Raw genomic sequence first — 21,826 nt, 5'->3', positions numbered from 1 at the left:
ACATTGAAAAACTTCCCTATACAGGGCTGCCTTCAGATGTCTTCTAAAAATTGTCTAGTTACTTATCTCCTTGGCTCAGGAGTCACATAAAATTAGGGTTGCAATACATCTGTAATTTCCCAGACCTATCCTGGTGTAAATCTGCAAAAATGTCCAGGAAAATCCCGACATATGGCAGCCTATGTTGGCAGTGCTGCTTTTGCCGCTTTTCCATAAAAATAGGTAAAAAATTGCCTTTTTTGTAATTTTCCCAAAAAAGCTGAACAACTTTGCCAAAAAAGCTTGAAATATGGCAGCCCTACATAAGTCCATACCCTCCAACGTTTCTCCGATGAAAATAGGGACACTTGAAAATGCTTAAGGCCCGTCGATTCCAACGTAAGCCTCAGGCTCTCGCATAAATGTCAGCCTTTGAAATCACTGGGACACGCAGCTCAATTCTTTTTGTTTTATTTATTTATAGAATTATTGATAGACCACCTTTCATACAAAGTATCATGGTGCCGTACAACAAAATTGAAGTTCAAAAAGCATAAAATAGAAAATAATACAGAATGATCCTACCAATGAACCTCTATTCAGAAGACTGCTGTGCTCAGTAGGGCTTACTACACCTCTGAGTGGGAATGGGGGACAAATTTGATTCAGCTAGCATTAATAATAATAATAATAATAATAATAATAATAATAATAATTTATTATTTATACCCCGCCCATCTGGCTGGGCCTCCCCAGCCACTCTGGGCGGCTTCCATAAAAACCAAAAATACAATAAATACATTTAAAACCGAATCTATCAAATCTCCGCTTTCCAAAACAACATGAGAACTGAAACACAGCCCTCCTTAAAAACTGAAAATACTAATGCCAATTTTGTGATGCAGTTCTCCAAGTAACCCAAGTTGACAAAAATTCATACATTAGGGGAGAATGTGCATTAAAAAATGAATAGATTAGTCACTGAAATATATTATATTAGGGGAAATTTCTTGCAAAGATATGTACATAAGTCAAAACTGCATGTAAAAAAATGTGTTTTTAAGGGAAATTCACACTAAAATGCTAGCAAACTTTCATGAGTATCTACAAAAAAAAATCAACAAATTGCTGCAGAATGTTTCTGTGGTGGCTTTCCATCTGCAGAATGCTTTCCTCAGAGACGCTTACCTGGCACCTTCATTACATATATTTAGGTGAGAAGGGAGAATGTTTCTCTAAACCAGGCCTTTGGATTATTAAACAATCTATGGCCTTTTAAAGTGTGTTTGTGGGAGGCAGGTTATTGGTTCGTATTTGTGTTTTTCTGTTATGCATTTTGTGGTCTCTTTTTGTATTTTTATATGCCCTGCGATCTTTGGCTGAAGGGCGGTCTACAAATTTAATAAATACAAATAAATACAAAATATTTTACCAGTGGAGAACTGGTTTTAAGATTGGGGGAAAAATGAGAAACTGAGTGAACTGACCTTGGCACCTTTATCCCATAAACCCAAAATATTGGTGTCCGTGTGTTTTATTATCCAAGAAATGGAGGACACCATGCAAGTGGAATAGGCTTTTGCAGAAGATGACAGACTCGCAATTTGTTGGTGGCTTTTAAGCAGAGGCTGGAAAAAATTACCTCTCATGGGTCCTTTAGGAGCAGATTTCCCACTTAAAGGGGGTGGGGTTGGACAAGATGACCTCTAAAGTCCTTTCCAACTCATTGATTCTACCCCACCCTTTTATTTATTTTTAGCCCATCTCCTCATTATATATATATACCTTCCCACTCTAAAATCTGGTGACGAAAATCTTCCATCTGGCATGCTGGCAGCCACTGCTGAACATGCTTCTTTGCAGGCCTGGGAGATCTGGGGGCTTGTTTGCTGCTTTTGAAAGAGAACAGTTAAGGCTTTCCCCTCCCTCTCCACAAGCTTTCCATTATTCTTATCTGCTTTATCGCTGCTGCTTTAATGCCAGGTCTGGGGTTTGTTACTGTTTTCCCTACATTGTTTTATTTGCTGTTTTATCATTGCCTGATTTTATCTGTATTGTTAATTGCACCCCGTTTGGGAAGCTGTTGGAGTGAAAAAGCAGGCTAAAAATTGCCTAAAACAAACAAACCATTCAGGACAGCTAACACTGTAATAGCTGTACACGGTTTCCACTTTTTCTTTTAAGAGATCTTTGTATCTAACCCTTTGTTCCACTCTCCAGGTGGTGGTTAATTGTGTGGCCAGGAAATCAATCAGCACGACTCTCTGCTGCCACCTCAAGTCTAATACGGATACTAAAAAGTTCATAAGAAAGCAAAGGAAGATGTGCTCTCTCTTTTTCGGGGGTCAAGCAAAATGTCAAAAAATAATGAGCAAGGTTTCGCGTTCTTCTTCATGCTGGGTGCTAAGCAGAGCAAGAAGAAAGAAAAATATGGTGATGTTAAAGTCACAGGCAGGCATAGGCAAACTCAGCCCTCCAGATGTTTTGGGACTACAACTCCCATCAACCCTAGCTAACAGGACCAGTAGTCAGGGATGTTGGGAATTGTAGTCCCCAAAACATCCAGAGGGCAGAGTTTGCCTATGCCTGCCACAGAGTCGTCACAGTCTTAATAAAGGTAAAGGTAAAGGGACCCCTGACCATTAGGTCCAGTCGTGGCCGACTCTGGGGTTGCGACGCTCATCTCTCTTTACTGGCTGAGGGAGCCGGCGTACAGCTTCTGGGTCATGTGGCCAGCATGACTGAACCACTTCTGGCGAACCAGAGCAGCACACGGAAACGCCGTTTACCTTCCCGCCGGAGCGGTACCTATTTATCTACTTGCACTTTGTGCTTTCGAACTGCTAGGTTGGCAGGAGCAGGGACCGAGCAACGGGAGCTCACCCCGTCGCGGGGATTCGAACCACCGACCTTCTGATCGGCAAGTCCTAGGCTCTGTGGTTTAACCCACAACGCCACCCGCGTCCCTTCTGCACAGTCTTAATAATGGAGACTAAAAATGCAGACTTCGTGGCTGACGTCAACCAGATGTCTGTCCTTCTCTGCCCCTTAAACATCTAGTCCGAAGAGTTCTGAAGATCTCTACAGCTAGCAGACCCTCCAAGTGTCCCTATTTTCCAAGGGGCAGTCTCAGATGCACAGAAGCCTTCCCAGTTTCTGACTGAACCCAGAATGTCCCGCTTTCCCTTAGGATGTCCCTGTTTTCATCGGAGAAATGTTGGAGGGTATGAGGCCTACCTGTTTCTCTTACTTGCTTGCAGAAGAAGGCAGCTTTACTGCTTCATCGGTGAAAGGTTTTGTTTTTTGTGTTTTTGTGTTTTGTTTTACCGGCTGCAGGTGACCCTGACAAGACTGGCTGTGCATGCAAAGTCCCTCCTTCCCCCAATACCCCATGGCCCACATTTGCCAGTACCCAAGGCCCACTTTTTACGAGGCACAAAGCAAGCCAAACTGGCAACACAGGTCTCCGGAGAAGACCAAAGAGCCTTGAGGACCAGAAGAAACTCCAGTTTGTTTGGTCCTTCTTGTTACCAGCCTGGGGGCCCGGTTCTGTGAAGAGGTTAAGACACTAACAGCATTATTCCCCTTTCTTTTGACCTGGTAAGAAACTCTGAATGTGTGCACTTGCTGCCCACCCGCTGCTGACCCCACCAGCATCACCACACCAATCAAAACACCCAGGTACTCCAAGTGACCCTTTCATAAATAGGGGGAAGTTTCTGTTTCTTGATACTTGCGGCTGGAAAAATCCCTCTCAGTTTTGTTCATTTTGCCTTCTGGGGAAGATACGGTACCTTTTTCAAAAACGACGATCACGAGCATTCATTCAAGTTAGTCAAGAATCCAACCTCCTGTGTTTTCAAAAAGTTAAGCTGTTGATGGAAGAGGGCAGACACACCTTGGCCTCTCAACATTCGCCACATGTAAATTGGTGCATACGGACACAAATCTGCTCCCCCTTCACCATGATAGAGGAACATATAAATTTGGGGGTTCTCTGTTTCCCATTTTTCCACTCTTAAATTCAGATCTCCACATCAATTTGCTTAAAAAGAAAAAAGAAAAAACCTTCATGAAACTTCACAAGCCATTTCATACAAATTTCTCTTTATACCACTGCATGCAATTTTGACTAATATACAATTTTTTTTATTTGCAGAGCAGCTTGGGGCAATAATGCTTTTACTTTCACAAACAGATGCATTTTCACGTGCACCTGATTCTGTGCATTTGTGTGCACATTACTTGGCTGGGTAACCGCACTGGAAACTTTGGAAAACCGCACGTTGTGAAGGACGGTCATGTTTCAAATTACATCTTGTTTTGAAAACGGCGAATGAGGTGGGTTCGCCTTTAAACGAGAACGGAATGAAATTACCCTGCCCCCTCGCCAGCCATAGCCATCTGTCCCCAATTCTAACATATTGCTGGATGTTAGAGCTGTAGCGTTTTGCAATTACGTGTATAAACAGATTCCGCGACTGATTAAAGTGTTCCTATATTGGGACGCAGTTATGGTCACCTTGCTCCTACACAACACAGGAGAAGGAAGGGCAAAAGAGGCTACCGTAGAATCATGGAATCGTGGAGCTAGAAAGGGACTCTGAGGATCATCTAGTCTAACCCCTGGCAATGCAGGAATCCTGCCCACAGCCATCCCTGGGTGAGCTCAAACCACTAACCTTCTGGTTAACAACCAGATCCAGTGACCCACTGCACCATAACAGAGTTGGAAGCATCCTCATAGGGCCTTAAGTGGCGTGATGGGAACATACAGTCATATGTGGTGGGATTGTCCATTAGTTAATGAATTTTGGAAACAGATTGGTATAGAAATATCGGGAATTGTGGGTAGGAAGGTGGGAATATCTAAATTAATGGTTCTTATTAGTCTGAGTAGTACAGAGTTAAAAACAAAAGAGGAATGTAAATGGGTAAAATTGATGGTAACTGCAGCCAGACAGGTTATAGCGAGTAATTGGAAAAATGCAGAAGAGTTAGGGGTGAACCAATGGAGGAAAAAACTGAATAATATTATAATTTTAGAATATCTAACTGCGAAGATACACAGAATGAAAGGGTTTAAGGTCAGTGAGAAAGAGGAGGATTGGTTTGAGAAGATATTGAATTATTTGGGTAGGTTTGAACAATTTGGCGCAATTAAAATGTTAAGTTAAATAAACCTTCTGGATGGAGGAGTGTTAACGTATATAAAATTGTACATATGGTTGATTTGAAGATATTATTGATTATGGATAACCAATGTACCAGCCGCCTGGGGAGGTTTCACTGTTTGTGTTTTGGTTGTTGGTAAAAAATAAAAATAAAAATGTGGGGAAACTCTGACCCCTCTCGCCAAATTTGGCCAGTGTGGCTGTCCCAGGCAGTGCAGGCCCACTCACCAGGCACCCAAACATCAAGCATGGAACTGTCACAAACCCAAACCCGAGTCTAAGCAGAATGGAAACCCCCGCTAGAGCAAAGTTCCCTCCCTGCTGCCTTTCCATTTCAGAAGCAGTTTCAGCACAAAAGCCCTTCCTCCACCAGCAAGGGGCTTGCACTAAATCCTACCAAAACCAAGGCTCTAATTCCGAGGGATTAAAGTGAGTTTGGACTTCAAAGCGGCTCAGAGGCAGCAAAATAAAAGGGTCTTCACTTTCGCAGCTGTTTCCAGGCAAAACCTCTTTGGGACTTCAAAGCACCAAATCCCCTGATGCCACCAGGCGATTGATAGGCAGTTGAAGGGGGGAGCCTCATAAATATCTGGCCTGTGACCCCAAAAAGGCACCCACCCTTATTGGGGGCCATCCAGTTGAACCTCCTTCTGGACATATGGCTGCCCGAAACACCTCCAGCCACCCCTCTCGTTTCACTGTAAAACTGCTCTTACCAGTTAAGAGCATTTCTCCCAATGGTCATTCAAAATCTGCACTCCTGTAACTTAAGCCCATAAGATCTAGGCCACATTCATGCCAGGATACCCTCCAAGCGTCCCGATTTTCCAAGGACAATCTCCGAATTACACAGCCTCTGCTGCCAGCCTCCTCCCTTGGGAAGGTTGTAACAGCTGCTGGAGAGCAGGCAAAGAGGAGAAGACGACTGAGAAATGTCCCTATTTTCACCTGAGGAATGTTGGAAGATATGGCCCTACATTTGTGAGATGTAGTTTGTTCAAGGCGCTTAAGAGTTGTTGGGACGCGGGTGGCGCTGTGGGTTAAACCACAGAGGCTAGGGCTTGCCGGTTGGAAGGTTGGCAGTTCAAATCCCCGCGACGGGGTGAGCTCCCGTTGCTCGGTCCCTGCTCCTGCCAACCTAGCAGTTCAAAAGCGCAAAGTGCAAGTAGATAAATAGGTACCGCTCTGGCGGGAAGGTAAACGGTATTTCCGTGCATTGCTCTGTTTCGCCAGAAGTGGCTTAGTCATGCTGGCCACATGACCCGGAAGCTGTACGCCGGCTCCCTCGGCCAATAAAGCGAGAGGAGCGCCGCAACCCCCGAGTCGTCTGTGACTGGACCTATTGGTCAGGGGTCCCTTTACCTTTACCCTTTAAGAGTTGTTGGGTGACCCTTATTCCCCTGGCAGAGCTCCAAATTCCAGGGTGGTGTAACAATCAATTCCTTCTCTGGGAATCAAAGCTCTAGAAGAGGAATAGGGGCCACCCAACAACTCTCAGCATCCTTAACAAACTACAGCTCCCACAATCCTTCAGGAGAAGCCATGACTGTTTATAAAGTGATATCACAGTGCTTTAAATGCATGGCATGAATGTGACCCTAGCTTTGCCTTCTGGAAAAGCAGAGAACCAGCCTTTGACCTCTTCTGTATAGTAGCTCTTCAGTTTAATAAACAAATGCAATAGGTAAGGGGGGGGCAGGAATGGGCTAAGCCAATGGTAGCGACCAGGATCCCGCAATAATCCTCATGTGCCTCTTCCGCAACAGGTCTGGAGAACGGGCCTTTTCTGTGGTGGCTCCCTGCTTGTGAAATGGTCTCCCCAGGGAGGCTCGCCCGGCATCTTCATTACAGATATTTAGGCACCAAGCAAAAACATTCCTCTTCTTCTAGACGTTTGGCTAATTGAACAATCTATGGTCTTTTAAAATGGGGGTGGGGGTTGTTTTTTATATTTAAGCATTTCTGTGGTTTTGTATTGAAAACTGGCCTGACATCCTTAGAGGAAGAGCAATATAGATATTTTAATGCATATACATACATCCGGATTTTGGCAGCCCATGTCTGCAGTGCTGACCTTGCCATTTATCCATAAAAATAGTTCAAAAACGGCATTTTTAAAAGTGATTTTGCACTCCCCAAAAAGAAAAAGCTCAACAACTTTTCTGTCCGGATATTCACTGTTTGAAATATGGCACCCCTAAATGTACATGAATAAATAAATGTACTTTGATGAAAAAAGATGGCTAGCACCAGCAGACAAAAAGAGTGTCTCTGTTTTCATCTGTGAAGCGGTGGGGACACACAAACACTCACTCACTAATATAATTAGCAACACAGAACTGGTTTCTTACCTGCAGTAGACAACCTTTCCCACTCCACTCATGCATTCCCCAACACAGTCACAGTGACTCTTCCAAAACAACAGGCTGACTCTCCCTGTGCAAGCAGGTGTGACACCCTCCGCCCATTCCAGGCAAGAAGAAAAATACATTCCACGCGGAACAATCACAAACTCCAGCACACGTTTTATTGGTTTTGCATCGTTTAGTTTTTTCCTTCTTTTTCGGTTTTCCGAGAACTTAAAAAGGTTCTTGTGTTTTGGAAGAGGGGGGATATTTTCCTTGTCAGGAAAAGGACAGCACACATTGCTAAACAAAGCATAAAGAATGGAAGGGTTATTACGGGGGGGGGGGGCAAGAGAGAGCTGGGCAAGGTACTAGCCTCACTTCCTGACTGCTATGGAAAAGCTGCACAGCTCCCACTCATTTCTGACCTACTGCAAGGAACGCCGTGTGCCCCTTTGCAATTTTCCTCCTGGAGGATGAGAAACACACCTTTTCCTTTAAGAAGTCTCCCTCCACCCATAAAAGTAAAAACAAAAACCTACCTCTTCCCCCTACCCCAATCCAACCTGTGCTTTGGAACAGGTAGAAATCCAACAGACAGATTTTCCCCAACACCTAACATCGTTGGGAAAAGCTTCCTGGTTGAATTTATGTTAGCCAGCAATTACGGGCCCAGGAGTTAAGTGCTTGCAGCCCTGCATCTCTGTGCAAGCCAATCTGCGACTCCAGCCCAATAATTCCTCTAGCCAACTTCACCCCAGTTCCCCGGACGTGCTAGCAAAATTGCACTTTCACACTCCTTTTCTCCCCCTTTCCCAACTTCACTCGTCAAGACAGCCACTCGAGAGTTCTTAACCCCATATATCATTCCTACGGCCTTCTGCAGGAAAAAAGAAAACGAGATGTCCTGCAAATTGCCCCTCCCAATATCCTCCCTTTGGAGGCACCCAGCACCTCGCCCCAAAATGAAGAGGCAGCAGATTTAAGGCAAAAGGCAAAGGAAGTCCTCGCTTAGCCCAAGGAACTCACTGTGATGCACTAGCAGAAATGGCTTTTCACGAAAGGGATCACGTATAAGCAGAGAAGAGAGGTCTGCTATGCCGTAGTGGCCGGAAGCAGAACCGGGTAGTCAGACACATTTATATCACCGACTGCCACATGCCAGGAAACGCACAAGGGTTGGACAGAACCATCATAGCCTGCCTGTAAAGCTAGACACATATACACACACCCCCTTCAAAGATCTGGCTGGTCGCTGTTGGAAGACATAGCATGACTCATCTCACAGGTCTTAACTGGTCGCACCAGGAGACCTGCCACCATTTGGGCACTGCATCCTTTATTCCACACTGTCCCAGGACATGCCAAGTCTTTAAAAAGCAAGGGGGAAGCCGGGGACTCCTATTTCCTGAAGGAGAGGGGAGGAGGACGGATCTCGTACTGTCACTCCCAGACTGGCAGTGTAGAAACGGGAGGACGTGCAGCTTCTTCCTCCCCCACAACGCATGCAGCAGCCAGCACAACAGGGTGGGGCAGAGTGCTTCAGGGCAGGCCCCGACGTGAATCCATAGGCGCCAGGGGTCACCTGACTGTGCTCAGCCAGTTCCCGGCTTCGCTCGACTCATGGGGCACGACCAGCAGCAGCTCGCAAGGGCCCTGGGACAGTATTTCCTGCAGGAACACCCTGTGGTGAAAAAGAGGGAAGGAAGAAGAGGTCACGGACAGGAATGTAGAAAGCTGCCATTGGTCCATCTAGCTCAGTTTTGTCTATACCTGAGACACTGAGGTCCAGCTCCGAGGGCCTTCTGGCGGTTCCCTCGCTGCGAGAAGTGAGATTACAGGGAACCAGGCAGATGGCCTTCTCGGTAGTGGCGCCCGTCCTGTGGAACGCCCTCCTATCAGATGTCAAGGAAACAAACAACTATGATGGAACCTCTACTTATGACCACAATCTGTTCTGGAGGCCCGTCTGGAAGTCAAAACGGGTCGCTGGGAGAGGCACCGTTGTGCGCAGGTGCAGGCGGCGATTGCCCGCTCCTGCACATGTGCGAATGGCCATTGCCGCTTCTGCGCATGTGCAAACGGTGATAGATGCTCCTGCACATGTGCGAATGGCAGCAAACCCGCCGGTTACTTCCGGGTTTGCCGCGGATGTTGGGCAAAATGGATGCAAACGGAGGCAGACGTAGGAAGAGGTTTGACTGTATCTGATTTCTAAAAGGCACAAGACTTCCAAGATATCTGAAGGCAGCCCTCTTTAGGAAAGTTTTTAATGTTTGTTTTATCGTGTTTTAAATATTCTATTGGGTGCTGCCCAGAGTAGCTGAAGAAACCCAGCCAGATGGGTGAGGTATAAATAATAAATTATTATTGTTATTGCTGCTGCTGCTGTTGTTGTTATTACTCTTGACTAGCAGTAACAATTTGGGGGTTTTGTGCAGGGGGCGATTGCTGGAGACACCAGCAATTGAATATTCTGGGATATTCTGCACAGAAGGCATGTGGTCAAAGGTTCTTCCCCAAACAGGATCTCGCAGGGTCTCCCAAAGTGAGCTCCAAACACCCATTGACAGAATTCCTGTTGCAGAACCGGCGCAGCACAAAATAGCCGTGGCTGTTTACCAAACTTCACCCTTGCCCTGCTGCCAGCTCACACCAGAAGGAAATTGCTCATTTTGCCTGGCACTAGTAAGACTTCCAAGTGGGGTGTAGCGTTTCAAGAGGAGGAACAAAATTCCAGGAGAGTTACTGGGCTGGTCTTTATCAAAGGCAAAAAGGCACTGCAGCGTCTCTGGGGAGTCGCTGGCTTACCGTGGCTTTTGAGGGCAAGAGGTTATATGCTTTGATGCTCTTGCAGCTGTTTAGATTATGGATGACATTCATGTCTCACCCCCCCCCCCAGATGACCAAGCTGTGTTCTCCACGTTCCTACCATCTTGTGCCTCCTCACGTGGTTAGCTTGGTTGATCCTGCAATGAACCTTTTGCTCAGTGCACACCCCAATTTTAACACTCTATTTCATGAATCCGATGAAAGAATGAAAAAAAAATTGCCTGCACGATCTCTGGCTACAAGAAGTCGGTCTGGTTTTCTCGATTTAGTTCCTCTTTAATGACTTGCCTTTGCACCATCAGGTTTTCCATGCAACTTACAACCCAAAGTCATTCACATATATTCTGAAAGTGGGACACACAGCAACAGCACCAGCAGCGCCACAGCCTAGTGATAGAACACATGTGCTGCAGAAGGGCCTTTAGGTTCAATTCCCAGAATATTCAGGTAAGTACTGGAAGAGATCTCTCTCTGAAATCCTGGAGAGCTTCTGGTTGTCAGTGTAGGCTGGGAAGTGGGAACCTGTAGCCCTCCAGATTGTTGCTGGACTACAACTCCCATGATCCCAGACAACTGGGTTGATGAGAGTTGAAGTCCAACGTTCTGGAGGGTCATGGTCTCCCCATTCCTGGTGTAGACGATACAGTGGTACCTCTGGATATGCACATCTCTGGTTGCGTATTCTTCGGGTTATGCATGCGGCAAACCCGGAAGTATTTTTCTGGGTTTCGCCAGGTGCGCATGCGCAGAAGCACTCTACTGCGCATGTACATGCTCAGAACAGGCACCTCCGGTTGCAAATTCCTCGGGATCCGACCGGAGCTCTGGAACGGATCCCGTGCACAACTGTACATAGTTACATGGACCAAAGCTCTTACTTGGTGCAAGGTAACTGCCTGTGATTGTAACAGGCAGGAAACAAATGACCTATCACATTATTATTACCTGTCAAAAGTTCAGCAGAACGAAATTGTTTTTAAGTCGCTGCTGGACTGACATCTTATCCTCCGTCAGATTTCTTTTCTTTACCATTTTTAATACGTATAAAAATCGTGGGTGGCAAATGCCACCTTTAAAGCAACTACCTGCTGTCCGAGAAGAGCAAATGCCTGCTCTGTGACACATCCATGCATCACCTTGTGAAACGAAGCGCTCCGGGGCTACTGCTATTTCCTCATGAGCGGCTGGAATCCATATGCAAGCCTGCCTCTTACTTGGAAGAGAGTAACACTGTGCTCAGCTGGTGCTACTCACAAGTAAGGACGCAAAAGGACTGCACCCTCAGAACTCTTTAGCAGCCTGAGTTTTAACACGGTGCCTGAAAACTGGGAGGATGGTTGCCAAAAGACTCGCTGGAAAGAATATCCCCCTAAGCTGGGGCACTACCATGAAGACAATTTATCTCCAGTGACCACCCGTCTATCCTCCCCAAAGGAAGAGGAACCTGGAAAACAGCCTCAGTGAGGACCTCAGTGAAAGGACAAGTTCCTACAGGAGAAGGTGGTTCATCATCATCATCATCATCATCATTATCACCATCATATGCTGCCCATCTGACAGGGTTGCCCCAGCCACTCTAGGTGGCACCCAACAAAAAAAACTTCATTAAAACTTCCAAAAAGCCATTATAAACTTCCCTGAGCAGGACTAGATCTGCCTTCAGATGTCTTCTAAAGGTCTTCTAAAGGTCAGTCAGTTGGGCATTCCACAGGGCAGGTGCCACTACCAAGAAGGCCCTCTGCCAGGTTCCCTGTAGTTTCACATCTCGCAATGAGAGAACCACCAGAAGGTCCTCAGAGCTGGACCTCCGTGTCCTGGCTGAATGATGGAGGTGGAGCATTCTTCAGATACTCTGGCCATAGGCCATTTTGAGCTGGTTTCAGACGTTGCCTCTCATCAGCGGCAGAAACAGAAGCACCTCTTCTGCAGCATCAGTAGTTGCAAATAGAAAAATGGGGCAACATTATGGTCCCTCTGGTCTATTTCCCCAGTATAACTCTGGCTTAACCCATCATGCAAAGGATATCATCAGACAGATACACAAATGGGGACGGGAAGAGACCCGACTGCTTTCCAGAGCAAGACTTTGCAAAGTACCTCGGGGCTGGCTTCTGCCTGCCCCTCCTGCAAAGGAACCCTACTTTTCAGCCTCATTTTAAAATGGCTTTTTGCTCAGAATTCTGGGCGCAGTCTTCATTGAGGAAGACGTTTCATCAAATCAATTCATCTTGCCACCTGCGTGTCTGATGCAAGACCTGCATCAAGGTCACAGTGACTGTGCAGAAATCCACAGAGCACATATTCCAGCACATATCCCTCCAAAGCTGGGGGGAATATGTTCCCAGGACCCGACCAGCTGACGGAAAATCTACCTTTCTGTATCCAGGCACTTTTTGATTTATTTATTTTTTAAAACTGGTTTTTGACCTGGGTCTAACAGCTCCAATTTGGCTGAAGCATCATAAACTGCAAAAACCACGCATGCCTGGATGAAATCTGCTAGTGAGGTGTGTGACTCTAATGGTTGGTATTAGCATGAGGCAAGCTGGCTTTGCCATTTTTTATTCTGTACTCCCAATTCCCAAATGCAGTGGACACTTGGGTTGTGAACGTGATCCGTGCGGGATGCACGTTCGCAACCCGCAGCATTCGCAACCCGCATCTGCGCATGCGCAGGTTGCGATTCAGCGCTTCTGCGCATGCGCGACCGCTGAAACCCGGAAGTAACCTGTTCCGGTACTTCCGGGGGTTTCGGTGGTCCGCAACCCAAAAAAACACAACCTGCAGCGGCTGTAACCTGAGGTATGACTGTACACCATATACTGTTAAGCCTATATTTTATCGGCAAAGTGTTCTTAAGCTTATGTTATACACTCCACTTGCACGCAACCATGTTTACATGGGTCACTGCGTAATCAATAAATTAATTGGTCCTCTCTTGCTCAGGGCTGCTGCTCAGAAATGAGCGGGGAAAGGTGTGCCGGGCAGTGGCCCTCAATATGGGAAGACTCGGGACAGGCTGGGCAGTGACCCCAAGCGACTTCCAGGCGACAGCTGCAGCGGCATATATGAGTCTCTTTCTCTCTCTCCTCCCCACATGCCCTCCCTTTTGAAGTGGGGTGGTTCCCCACTTTATGCAATTTCACTTATGCGTGCAGGGGCCCAGAATATGAATCCCGCATAAGTGTGTGGGGGAAGGGGAACACCCGCAACCTTCTGAATAAAGCACTGCGTTTATCCTTGCACAGCTGCTTGAAGTGAACTTGGTTCTGAATCCCGTACCTGCCTGCCGAGTTCCCTTGTGTAGCTCAAAAGGCAGCGAGTGGGCTGTTTGGCTCGTGTCTTTGTGAATCCCAAAGATGTCCAGAGAACAACGTCAGTTTACTCTGAGCTCAGGAATGGGGGGGGGGGGGCTACAGAGGTGGTAGCAGTAACATCTCCCAAATATATCTCTCTCAAATATATCTCTCATGCTGGCAGCTCAGAGTAACAAAACCATAATAGTAATGATAAATTTATTATATAATGTATTATTTATACCTCGCCCATCTGGCTGGGTTTCCCCAGCCACTCTGGGCGGCTCCCAACAGAATATTAAAGGCACGATAAAACATCAAACATTAAAAACTTCCCTAAATAGGGCTGCCTTCAGATGTCTTCTAAAAGTCAGATACAGTCATACCTCGGGTTACAGCTGCTTCAGGTTACGTTTTTTTAGGTTTTTAGGTTCCAAAACCCGGAAGTACTGGAACGGGTTACTTCCGGGTTTTGGCGGTCGCGCATGTGCAGAAGAGCTAAATTACATTTTGCACATGCGCAGAAGCGCAAAATCGCAAACCGCGCATGCAGAGACTCTGAGGTGCTTTCGAACTGCTAGGTTGGCAGGAGCAGGGACCGAGCAATGGGAGCTCACCCCGTCACAGGGATTCGAACCGCCGACCTTCTGATCGGCAAGTCCTACGCTCTGTGGTTTAACCCACAGCGCCACCCGTGTCCCTGGGACTACACAGTAGTCGTCCCCAAACCAGCCACAGGAGCAGTACCTGAGGTCAGATTCACCACCGATTGGAGCCGGACCCTTCAGCTTGGAGTCAAGGTTGTAGTAGGTGCCGTCAAGCTGGCGCACGGCGATCCAGTGGCGGCGCCTCACTGGGAGGGACAGGAAGCCCAGACACACGTTGGACGGGACATTGATGATGAAGCCAAGAACCCCTTCCAGGGAGAGCTGCTCTAGGGGCCTAAGGCACAAAGGGGGATGAGACTTGTAAAAGACGATATGATTCTAGAGAGAGACACAGATTTCTCAAGTGACTCGTAGAAACTCAGTGGTGTTGAGCTGTTAAGAAGATCTCAACCAGGGTGGATTTGATTTAAATCACTAGTCAGTAAGACTTGATTTAAATCATTTATTTATTTTTTACAGAAAGACTCATTCTTGCTGGTATAATCTTAATATTTACAACCAGATGGAGGTTTTGTTTTCGGAATAATGAGTTTTCAGAGTAGTTTTTACAGTTATATCAAAAATTACCGATTTGGTTATACTATTAGAAATACACAGACCGATAATTGCAAAATTATTGTGAGTTAATAAGTTAACTGTTTATATTTGGACAACTTTTCTGCCATACTTTATTGGAAGGAGAAAAATAATCATTTCCTGAATAACAATTTAAACGATTTATTTAACTAAAACAATAACATTATAGCACATGTATCCATGTTTGTTAACTGATGTGGTTAAACAATTAAAAAAAAAAAACTTAGACTGAGTTTTAGCACACATGAAAAACTTAAACATGTCCTTATTTCCTGATGAATAGCCTTTGGACTGTAATGTAACTTAAATACAAAATGATCTTTAGAAAGGTTTTTCCTCCAAAAGCATTTTATTTTAAAAATCCGATTTAAATTTTAAAAATCTGATTTTTATTTTTTTTAATCCACCCTGGTCTCAACACAGTCACTCCTTGGGAAAGGAGGAGATTATCTGGGAGCAAAATGTCACTTCCACATTCTCCAGAATTCCAGGTCCAATTTTTTTAATGGGAACAATTCACGATAGAGGACAACAACAAAAAAACACCCTATGGCAGGCATGTCCAACTCCCAAGAGACTGCAATCTACTCCCACTATAACAAAACTGGCAGTGATCTACCCATTGGATTGACCAAAGTTGTTGAGCTTTTTGTGGAGAGAAAGACCAGGGACGCCCCACAATCAACCGGTAGATTGCGATTGACCTGTTGGACATGCCTGCCCTATGGGGACTGCAATCATATCAAAAGAGCAAATGGTGGGAGATTTCAGCAGCTGCCTCTAGTTCCATGAGACTTTGGCCTTTCTTACTCAACATTGCAGCGCAGACCAACTCACCTTGGCTGCTTGCAATTCACCTCCATGCGCACAGGTAACGTGGGGAGGTGAAACGGGGACACTTCCTGCTGCCTTGAGCCAGCAAGAGCCCCTCCATGAGCTCAGCTGGGACCAGACGCCAATTGGCTGCCCTCTTTCTCTCCAAACGCTCTCACTGCAGTGGCCACTCCATCCGGTTATTAGACCTGAAGATGCTATGCAACTCTGCTTAGTTCCCTTCCCCCCGCCTCTCCCTTCACTTCTAATTCTCTTTTCCTTTCATATAATAGAATTGCACCTTAGATTGTCAGCCGTGGCCCCCAGCAATTCGGCAGAAAGGCATCCCAAAAACATAATAAAGAAAGAAGCTAAAAAAGGAAGGTGGAAGAGCATCTGCCAATGGGAGGGAGAAGGACAGGAGCGTGGCAAGTCGGCCACCACAGCAATGGCAAGCCGAGAGATGATGGGGAGCCTGCAAAGTCGCCTGCGCCAGGGGAAGCAGATACACAACACCAGGCAAAGGTTGCTGCTCTCCTCACCTCCGTTTGTCCCACCAGATGGCTTCTAGACCCACACTCTGAAGAGCTGCCATGATGACGTTGACATCATAGTTCCCGGTTCCCAGAAAGCTGCGGTGCGGGTTCCACCTGGCATCTGGGGCCAGCCTGTTGGAGGGAAGGAAGGAGGGATTCGCTGTAAGAATCAGAGGGCTGGACACCAGTGAAAGAATAAGGCAAAGGGAAATTCTGGGGATCAGTGTAGGACCCTAATCCAAGAATTACTGTTTCGAATTATTATTAATGTGTATCCCACCCATCTGACTGGGTCACCCCAGCCGCTCTGGGCGGCTTCCAGCATATATAAAAACGTAGTAAAACATTAAACCTTAAAAAGCTTCCCTACACAGGGCTGCCTTCAGATGTTTCCTAAATGTTATATACAGTCATACCTCGGGATAAATTCGCTTCGGGTTGAGCGCTTTCGGGTTGCGCTCCGTGGCGACCCGGAAGTCACGGAGCACATTACTTCCAGGTTTCACCGCTCGCGCATGCGCAGACGGTCAAAATGACGTCACATGCATGCGCAGAAGCAGCGAAACGCAACCCGCACACACACGTCTTACGTTCCATTCAGGATGCGAATGGATCCCGTTCGCATCCTGAGGTACCACTGTACAGTGGTACCTCTGGTTATGTACTTAATTCATTCCGGAGGTCCGTTCTTAACCTGAAACTGTTCTTAACCTGAAGCACCACTTTAGCTAATGGGACCTCCCGCTGCTGCCGCACAATTTCTGTTCTCATCCTGAAGCAAAGTTCTTAACCCGAGGTACTATTTCTGGGTTAGCGGAGTCTGTAACCTGAAGCATATGTAACCCGAGGTACCACTGTAATTACTCCTTAACATCTGATGGCAGGGTGTTCCACAGGACAGGTGCCACTACCACAAAGGCCCTCTGCCTGGTTCCCTGTAGCTTCACTTATCGCAGTGAGGGAACTGCCAGAAGGCCCTTGAAGCTGAACCTCAGTGTCTGGGCTGAGCAATGGGGATGGAGATGCTCCTTCAGGTATACAGGGCCGAGGGCATTTAGGGCTTTAACCACATCATGTTGTCTCTCCTCAATACCCACCTTCTCTGGTCAGCACAACCCCTTAGTTCATATGTATGATTTAACCTAAGTACATCATTACAGAATTGCATTGCAAACTCCCCCTGCCCCATTTCCATCTTCCTCTGTCAAATGCTATATTGTATTCTCCAAGAAATAGTCCTTTCTTTCTTCTATTCTGTAAAAGCACCAACCCAATGATGTTACTATGTAGCTGTTGTCATTTCTTTTTTACCATCCTGCAAATTTACTCATTTATTATCAACCTGCAGATTTTTGGTTTTCCTAAGTTTGTGCCGAATAAAATATGTGCGTTTCACACATCCTGATCTCTTTCTGCCCATTTCAAGTTTGTAGAAACTTGTCCTCAGAGAGAGTTACCCTCAAAATATATCGAGAATAAAGGATGTGTACTTCTTTCTATTCAACTGCCTCCTCTGCTTTTCCGGAGAAATATTATACCCCAGGGAGGCGTGCTTGCCCCGAACAACGTTGTATAAAAATGAACAATCAATCAACAGATCTATACGGCAAAAGAAGCAGTATTTCAGATGCTGACTTCACACCTGTTCCATCCACTGGAGTGGCTGCCGAGTGCAAGATATATATCTGCACTGTGCTAATTAAAGTACCATGATGACCAGTGGATTTAAGTGACTAAAGGAAACAGCATCTCCCGCAAAACACCTTGGGAGTTGCCCAGTCCATCCATCAACTGTCAAGGACACAGGAGGACCATCCTGTGCAACAGACATGCAGAATTAGTGCCCTGCCCTAGTGCAGCGCGCCTGAATTTAAAGGCACACGAGAAGAGACTGGCAGGTCCACGCCAAGCAGAAGGGGTGATGCGCCACCATGTGACGATGCAGAACTGTGTTTTAAAGATGATTCACTGAAAGCTAGTTAAGCACAAGTTATGCCAAACCTCACACGCAGTGTTCAAAATTAGCCATGGCTTTTGACCACTTTTGACTCGGATAAGATGCCTGGGAGCCAGGATGAGGCCTAACATTTCCACCATCTGGAAGCGCATGCCTTGGGATCATTGGATCGGGACTGTTTCTTTCACACACTAAGGCCCGACCTTTTGAATTCCATCAGTTGTATTTTATCTGCACAATCGGAATGAATTTCTGGAACCAAAATGCTTTTTCTGGGCAGCCTGGGCAGAAGCAGTTACCATCAAGAAAGAGGTTGGAATCAGCCTGTGTGTGTGTGTGTGTGTGTGTGTGGACTGTCCCTGCATCAAGGTACTTTTCTTCTCTAAGTTCTCAAAGCTCTTAACCTAGCTCAAGGTTGTCATCTGATCTAGCCAGATCTATAACTGAGAATCAATCACAGTCAGTCCATCGTTTGAAAAGTAAGACTTTAGAGCCGTCTTGCCCCAAAATGGCAATGAGACATTCCATTATGGCAACTGTAACTTTGGTTTAGAGAGCTGTTTGGCGCCTAGCTTATACAGTGGTACCTCGGGTTAAGAACTTAATTCGTTCCGGAGGTCCGTTCTTAACCTGAAACTGTTCTTAACCTGAAGCACCACTTTAGCTAATGGGGCCTCCCGCTGCCGCCGCACCGCTGCCACGTGATTTCTGTTCTCATCCTGAAGCAAAGTTCTTAACCCGAGGTACTATTTCTGGGTTAGCAGAGTCTGTAAACTGAAGCGTCTGTAACCTGAAGCATCTGTAACCCAAGGTACCACTGTATATCTGAGTTTCTTACACTGCTCATATGCATTTCATGGTACTGTGGGGGCTGTCTATGGGGTTCTCCAGTAGCCAGCCTGGACATTCTAGTCCTCAAGGCTGCCAGATTTGGGGGGCACAGAAGGAAATATGAAGGAGATACAGCCTTCGCCTTCCTCTCCCCCTCCCTCCTTGAAAAAACAATTGACTGTCGGGGAATTTTAAAAGGCGACTGTAATAAGCCATTTACAGAGCTGAAAGGCTGTTAGGGCATTGATAAAAGGATCCTGCATGCAGAGAAAAGTCTCCTCTGGGAATCTTGAAAGCAGATACAGAGGTATTAGCGAGAGGCGAAAGCACAAGACGTTCCAGCCACTCACTTCTTGCAGATCTCATCCGCCGCCTCTTGCGTGAAAATTCGTTCCTGCAGGACGTTGTTGAGGGCATGGACGGCACACAGCTCCAGCCGCTGCCGCTCATGGTACACCCCAGGAGCTTCGTTTCGTCCGGACCCGGACATCACATCTACGCAGGTCCAGGAGGTTCTTCCTGCAAGAGATCAGCCCTGGAAAGAAAGTCCAATGATGAAATCACAGAAGACAGAGAAGGCAGGCAAATCAATGCAATTGCATTAGTGAGCTACTGCCTGGCTCGTAGTTTCACATCAACTATGTGTTCTCTGGCCTTTCTCACATTGGCCCCTTTCCTCTTTGCCCGTTCTGTCTCATCATTTCCCTTACCGTCTCAAGTGGCTTCCTTTGGTCTTCTCGGCTACCCCTTTGCCTACTCTGAACCTCTTTAAGTTGCCCTAAGCCTAACACCTTCTCAAGTCACCTGCTTTCTCTTCTACTCATTTCCAAGGCATTCCTACCTGCCACGTCCCCTCTCTTGCATCACAGCAGCTCAGCCAATGGCAGCCAGGGACTCTCCTGCCTGCTCCCACCTGACTCCAGCATCAGGGAAGTCCCAACCAATCACTGCTGAGACTTCGACCATCATCAACAACACCACAGAAGCCACAAGTGCATAATGACAAATGTGAACTTCCATGGCAGAAAGGCAGTATCTGAATGCAACAAATAACATGGCCCCACAAAAATGAATACTCCTAAAGTCTAAGAGATGGAAGAGAAAGAATCAAAACGCATATTACTAAGCCACACAGAAACGAAATATTTTAGCCACTAGAGTAATTTTAAAAAAGAGTGCTTAAAGAAATCACCACCATGATCCATTTATTGGTGAAATTTATTATTTATTGATGTATTTGTATACCGCGGCAGACATAGAAGAGCGTACAACTAATTAACAAACAACAAAATATAATACGTGATACAATCATTACGATCAAAATTCGCATAAAATTCACGCAACTAATGTAGCTGCAGCATTAAAACTGACTTCACTGAAAGCGTTTTGAACCATTAATTCTAAAAACAGTAGAAGCCTGTCTACTCTGATGTAAGTTGTATTGAATTCAATCATCCTGGGTAAATAGTGTTAGGATTGCAGATTAAAGGCACTTAACGTTTAAAGATCAAAACCGTTTTCCCCCTTCCACCCTGGTTTATTTTGTTTTAACAGGAACAGAAGAGCTCTACTGCAATTTGCTAAAACTATAATTGTCCAAACCAGTCCTCACTAGCTAAGTTCCTCAGGCAAGCAAGGTAATGCCAGCAAAGCAGGACCAATTCATGTCACAACTGTACTGGCTTTTTAAAAAGGTCCCCTAAAATATAGTAGCTACCAGTATACATGCTAAGAAGAAAGACACAGGGCTGCTGTATTCAAACTGAGAAAGCAGATCCACAGAAACTAAGGAACCCCCAAGTTACTCCTGCCTTTTAATTCCAGTGGTCCTACTCTGAGTGAAGACTAGCATTGGTTCATTTCGTTGTGTATTTTGTGTTTCCACCCTGTATTTTTATGTTGTAAACCGCCCTGAGATCTACGGACGAAGGACGGCATCCAAATTTAGTAAATGAATAGGAAGTTGAGATAATTCGAACCTGTTTTAGCATTTTAACTTTCGTTACGTTCCAAAGCTCCTTGATTTTATCGCCTGATCTTGCAAAGCACTTTGAAGGCTGCTGTTTTTCTTTGAAAGCAAGCAGCGTATAGATTTTAAGCTAACTAAACGAATAAAACAAACAAACAACATCGAACCGCCTGGACAGGAGAGTTACTGGTAATTCCCCATGCCCAAAGTGAGTTTCCAAAAGCAATTATAAACATATTATTAAAAAGTCTAGCGGCCTACATGACAGCTGGCGGCTCATAGTCTTCTATTTCACCAGGAATTTTTTCCTAATCCCAATCATAGATACAACCATATTACTTTTGTATATATTTTTTAAAAAACCAGAGAGAGAGCTTACAGCTCAGTCCTTTTCTTTTCGCTAGAAAACTTTCCCCAATCGCAATTTAATAGGTTGCTGCACTGGGGGGAGCTGCTGATCCTTCGCTAGCAGGCTGGCAGCACTCTGTACATGCTCTAAAGCGCAGTTGTTTTAGTTAATGGTAAAGCCCCCAGTCTTAAAAGAAACTCTCCCCTGTTGTTGTTGCTGTTGTTTTAAAATCCCCTTCCCCAGCCGGCTTACTAGCCTGGCCAACAATACCCAGACTTCCCAGGAGGAGAAAAATAACAATAATAATAACAATAAAAGCATCTTACCCTCGCGAAGCTGGGACTCCAGCAACTAAAACTCCGCACCGCGCCCATCCCCGGGAGCCGCTTCCTTTGAAGGCCAGGCTGACAGTGCAAAGGGCGTGGGCGGCGAACTACCATTCCCGGCGAGCATCGGGAGAGGGCGGCGGGACTTCAACTCCCGGCATGCCTCGCGGCGCCG

General features: G+C 46.0%; 1 protein-coding gene and 1 long non-coding RNA gene across 2 annotated transcripts in view; one reads left to right on the top strand and one right to left on the bottom strand.

Moving 5' to 3' along the window:
* The window catches only part of LOC310748186, a 27,383-nt gene extending 11,164 nt beyond the window's left edge, over positions 1–16,219 (top strand). The window contains exons 2-3 of the long non-coding RNA XR_014541173.1: positions 3,316–3,660; positions 15,977–16,219. This is a non-coding gene — a long non-coding RNA (uncharacterized lncRNA). The remainder of the gene's footprint in view (positions 1–3,315; positions 3,661–15,976) is intronic.
* On the bottom strand, positions 7,659–21,826 carry JOSD2 (Josephin domain containing 2). Its single transcript, XM_083583648.1, has 5 exons — positions 21,652–21,826; positions 19,358–19,542; positions 16,226–16,351; positions 14,374–14,568; positions 7,659–9,182 (listed from the first exon to the last, which is right to left on the bottom strand). The coding sequence occupies exons 2-5, from the start codon at positions 19,495–19,497 to the stop codon at positions 9,080–9,082; spliced, it is 564 nt and encodes a 187-aa protein (XP_083439774.1). The 5' UTR covers positions 19,498–19,542; positions 21,652–21,826; the 3' UTR covers positions 7,659–9,079.

This window comes from Podarcis filfolensis (genome assembly GCF_964270895.1).
Source record: "Podarcis filfolensis genome assembly, chromosome: 13".
NCBI lineage: Eukaryota > Metazoa > Chordata > Lepidosauria > Squamata > Lacertidae > Podarcis > Podarcis filfolensis.
The sequence above is the reverse complement of the archived record's forward strand: the minus strand, read 5'-3'. Positions and strand labels throughout refer to the sequence as shown.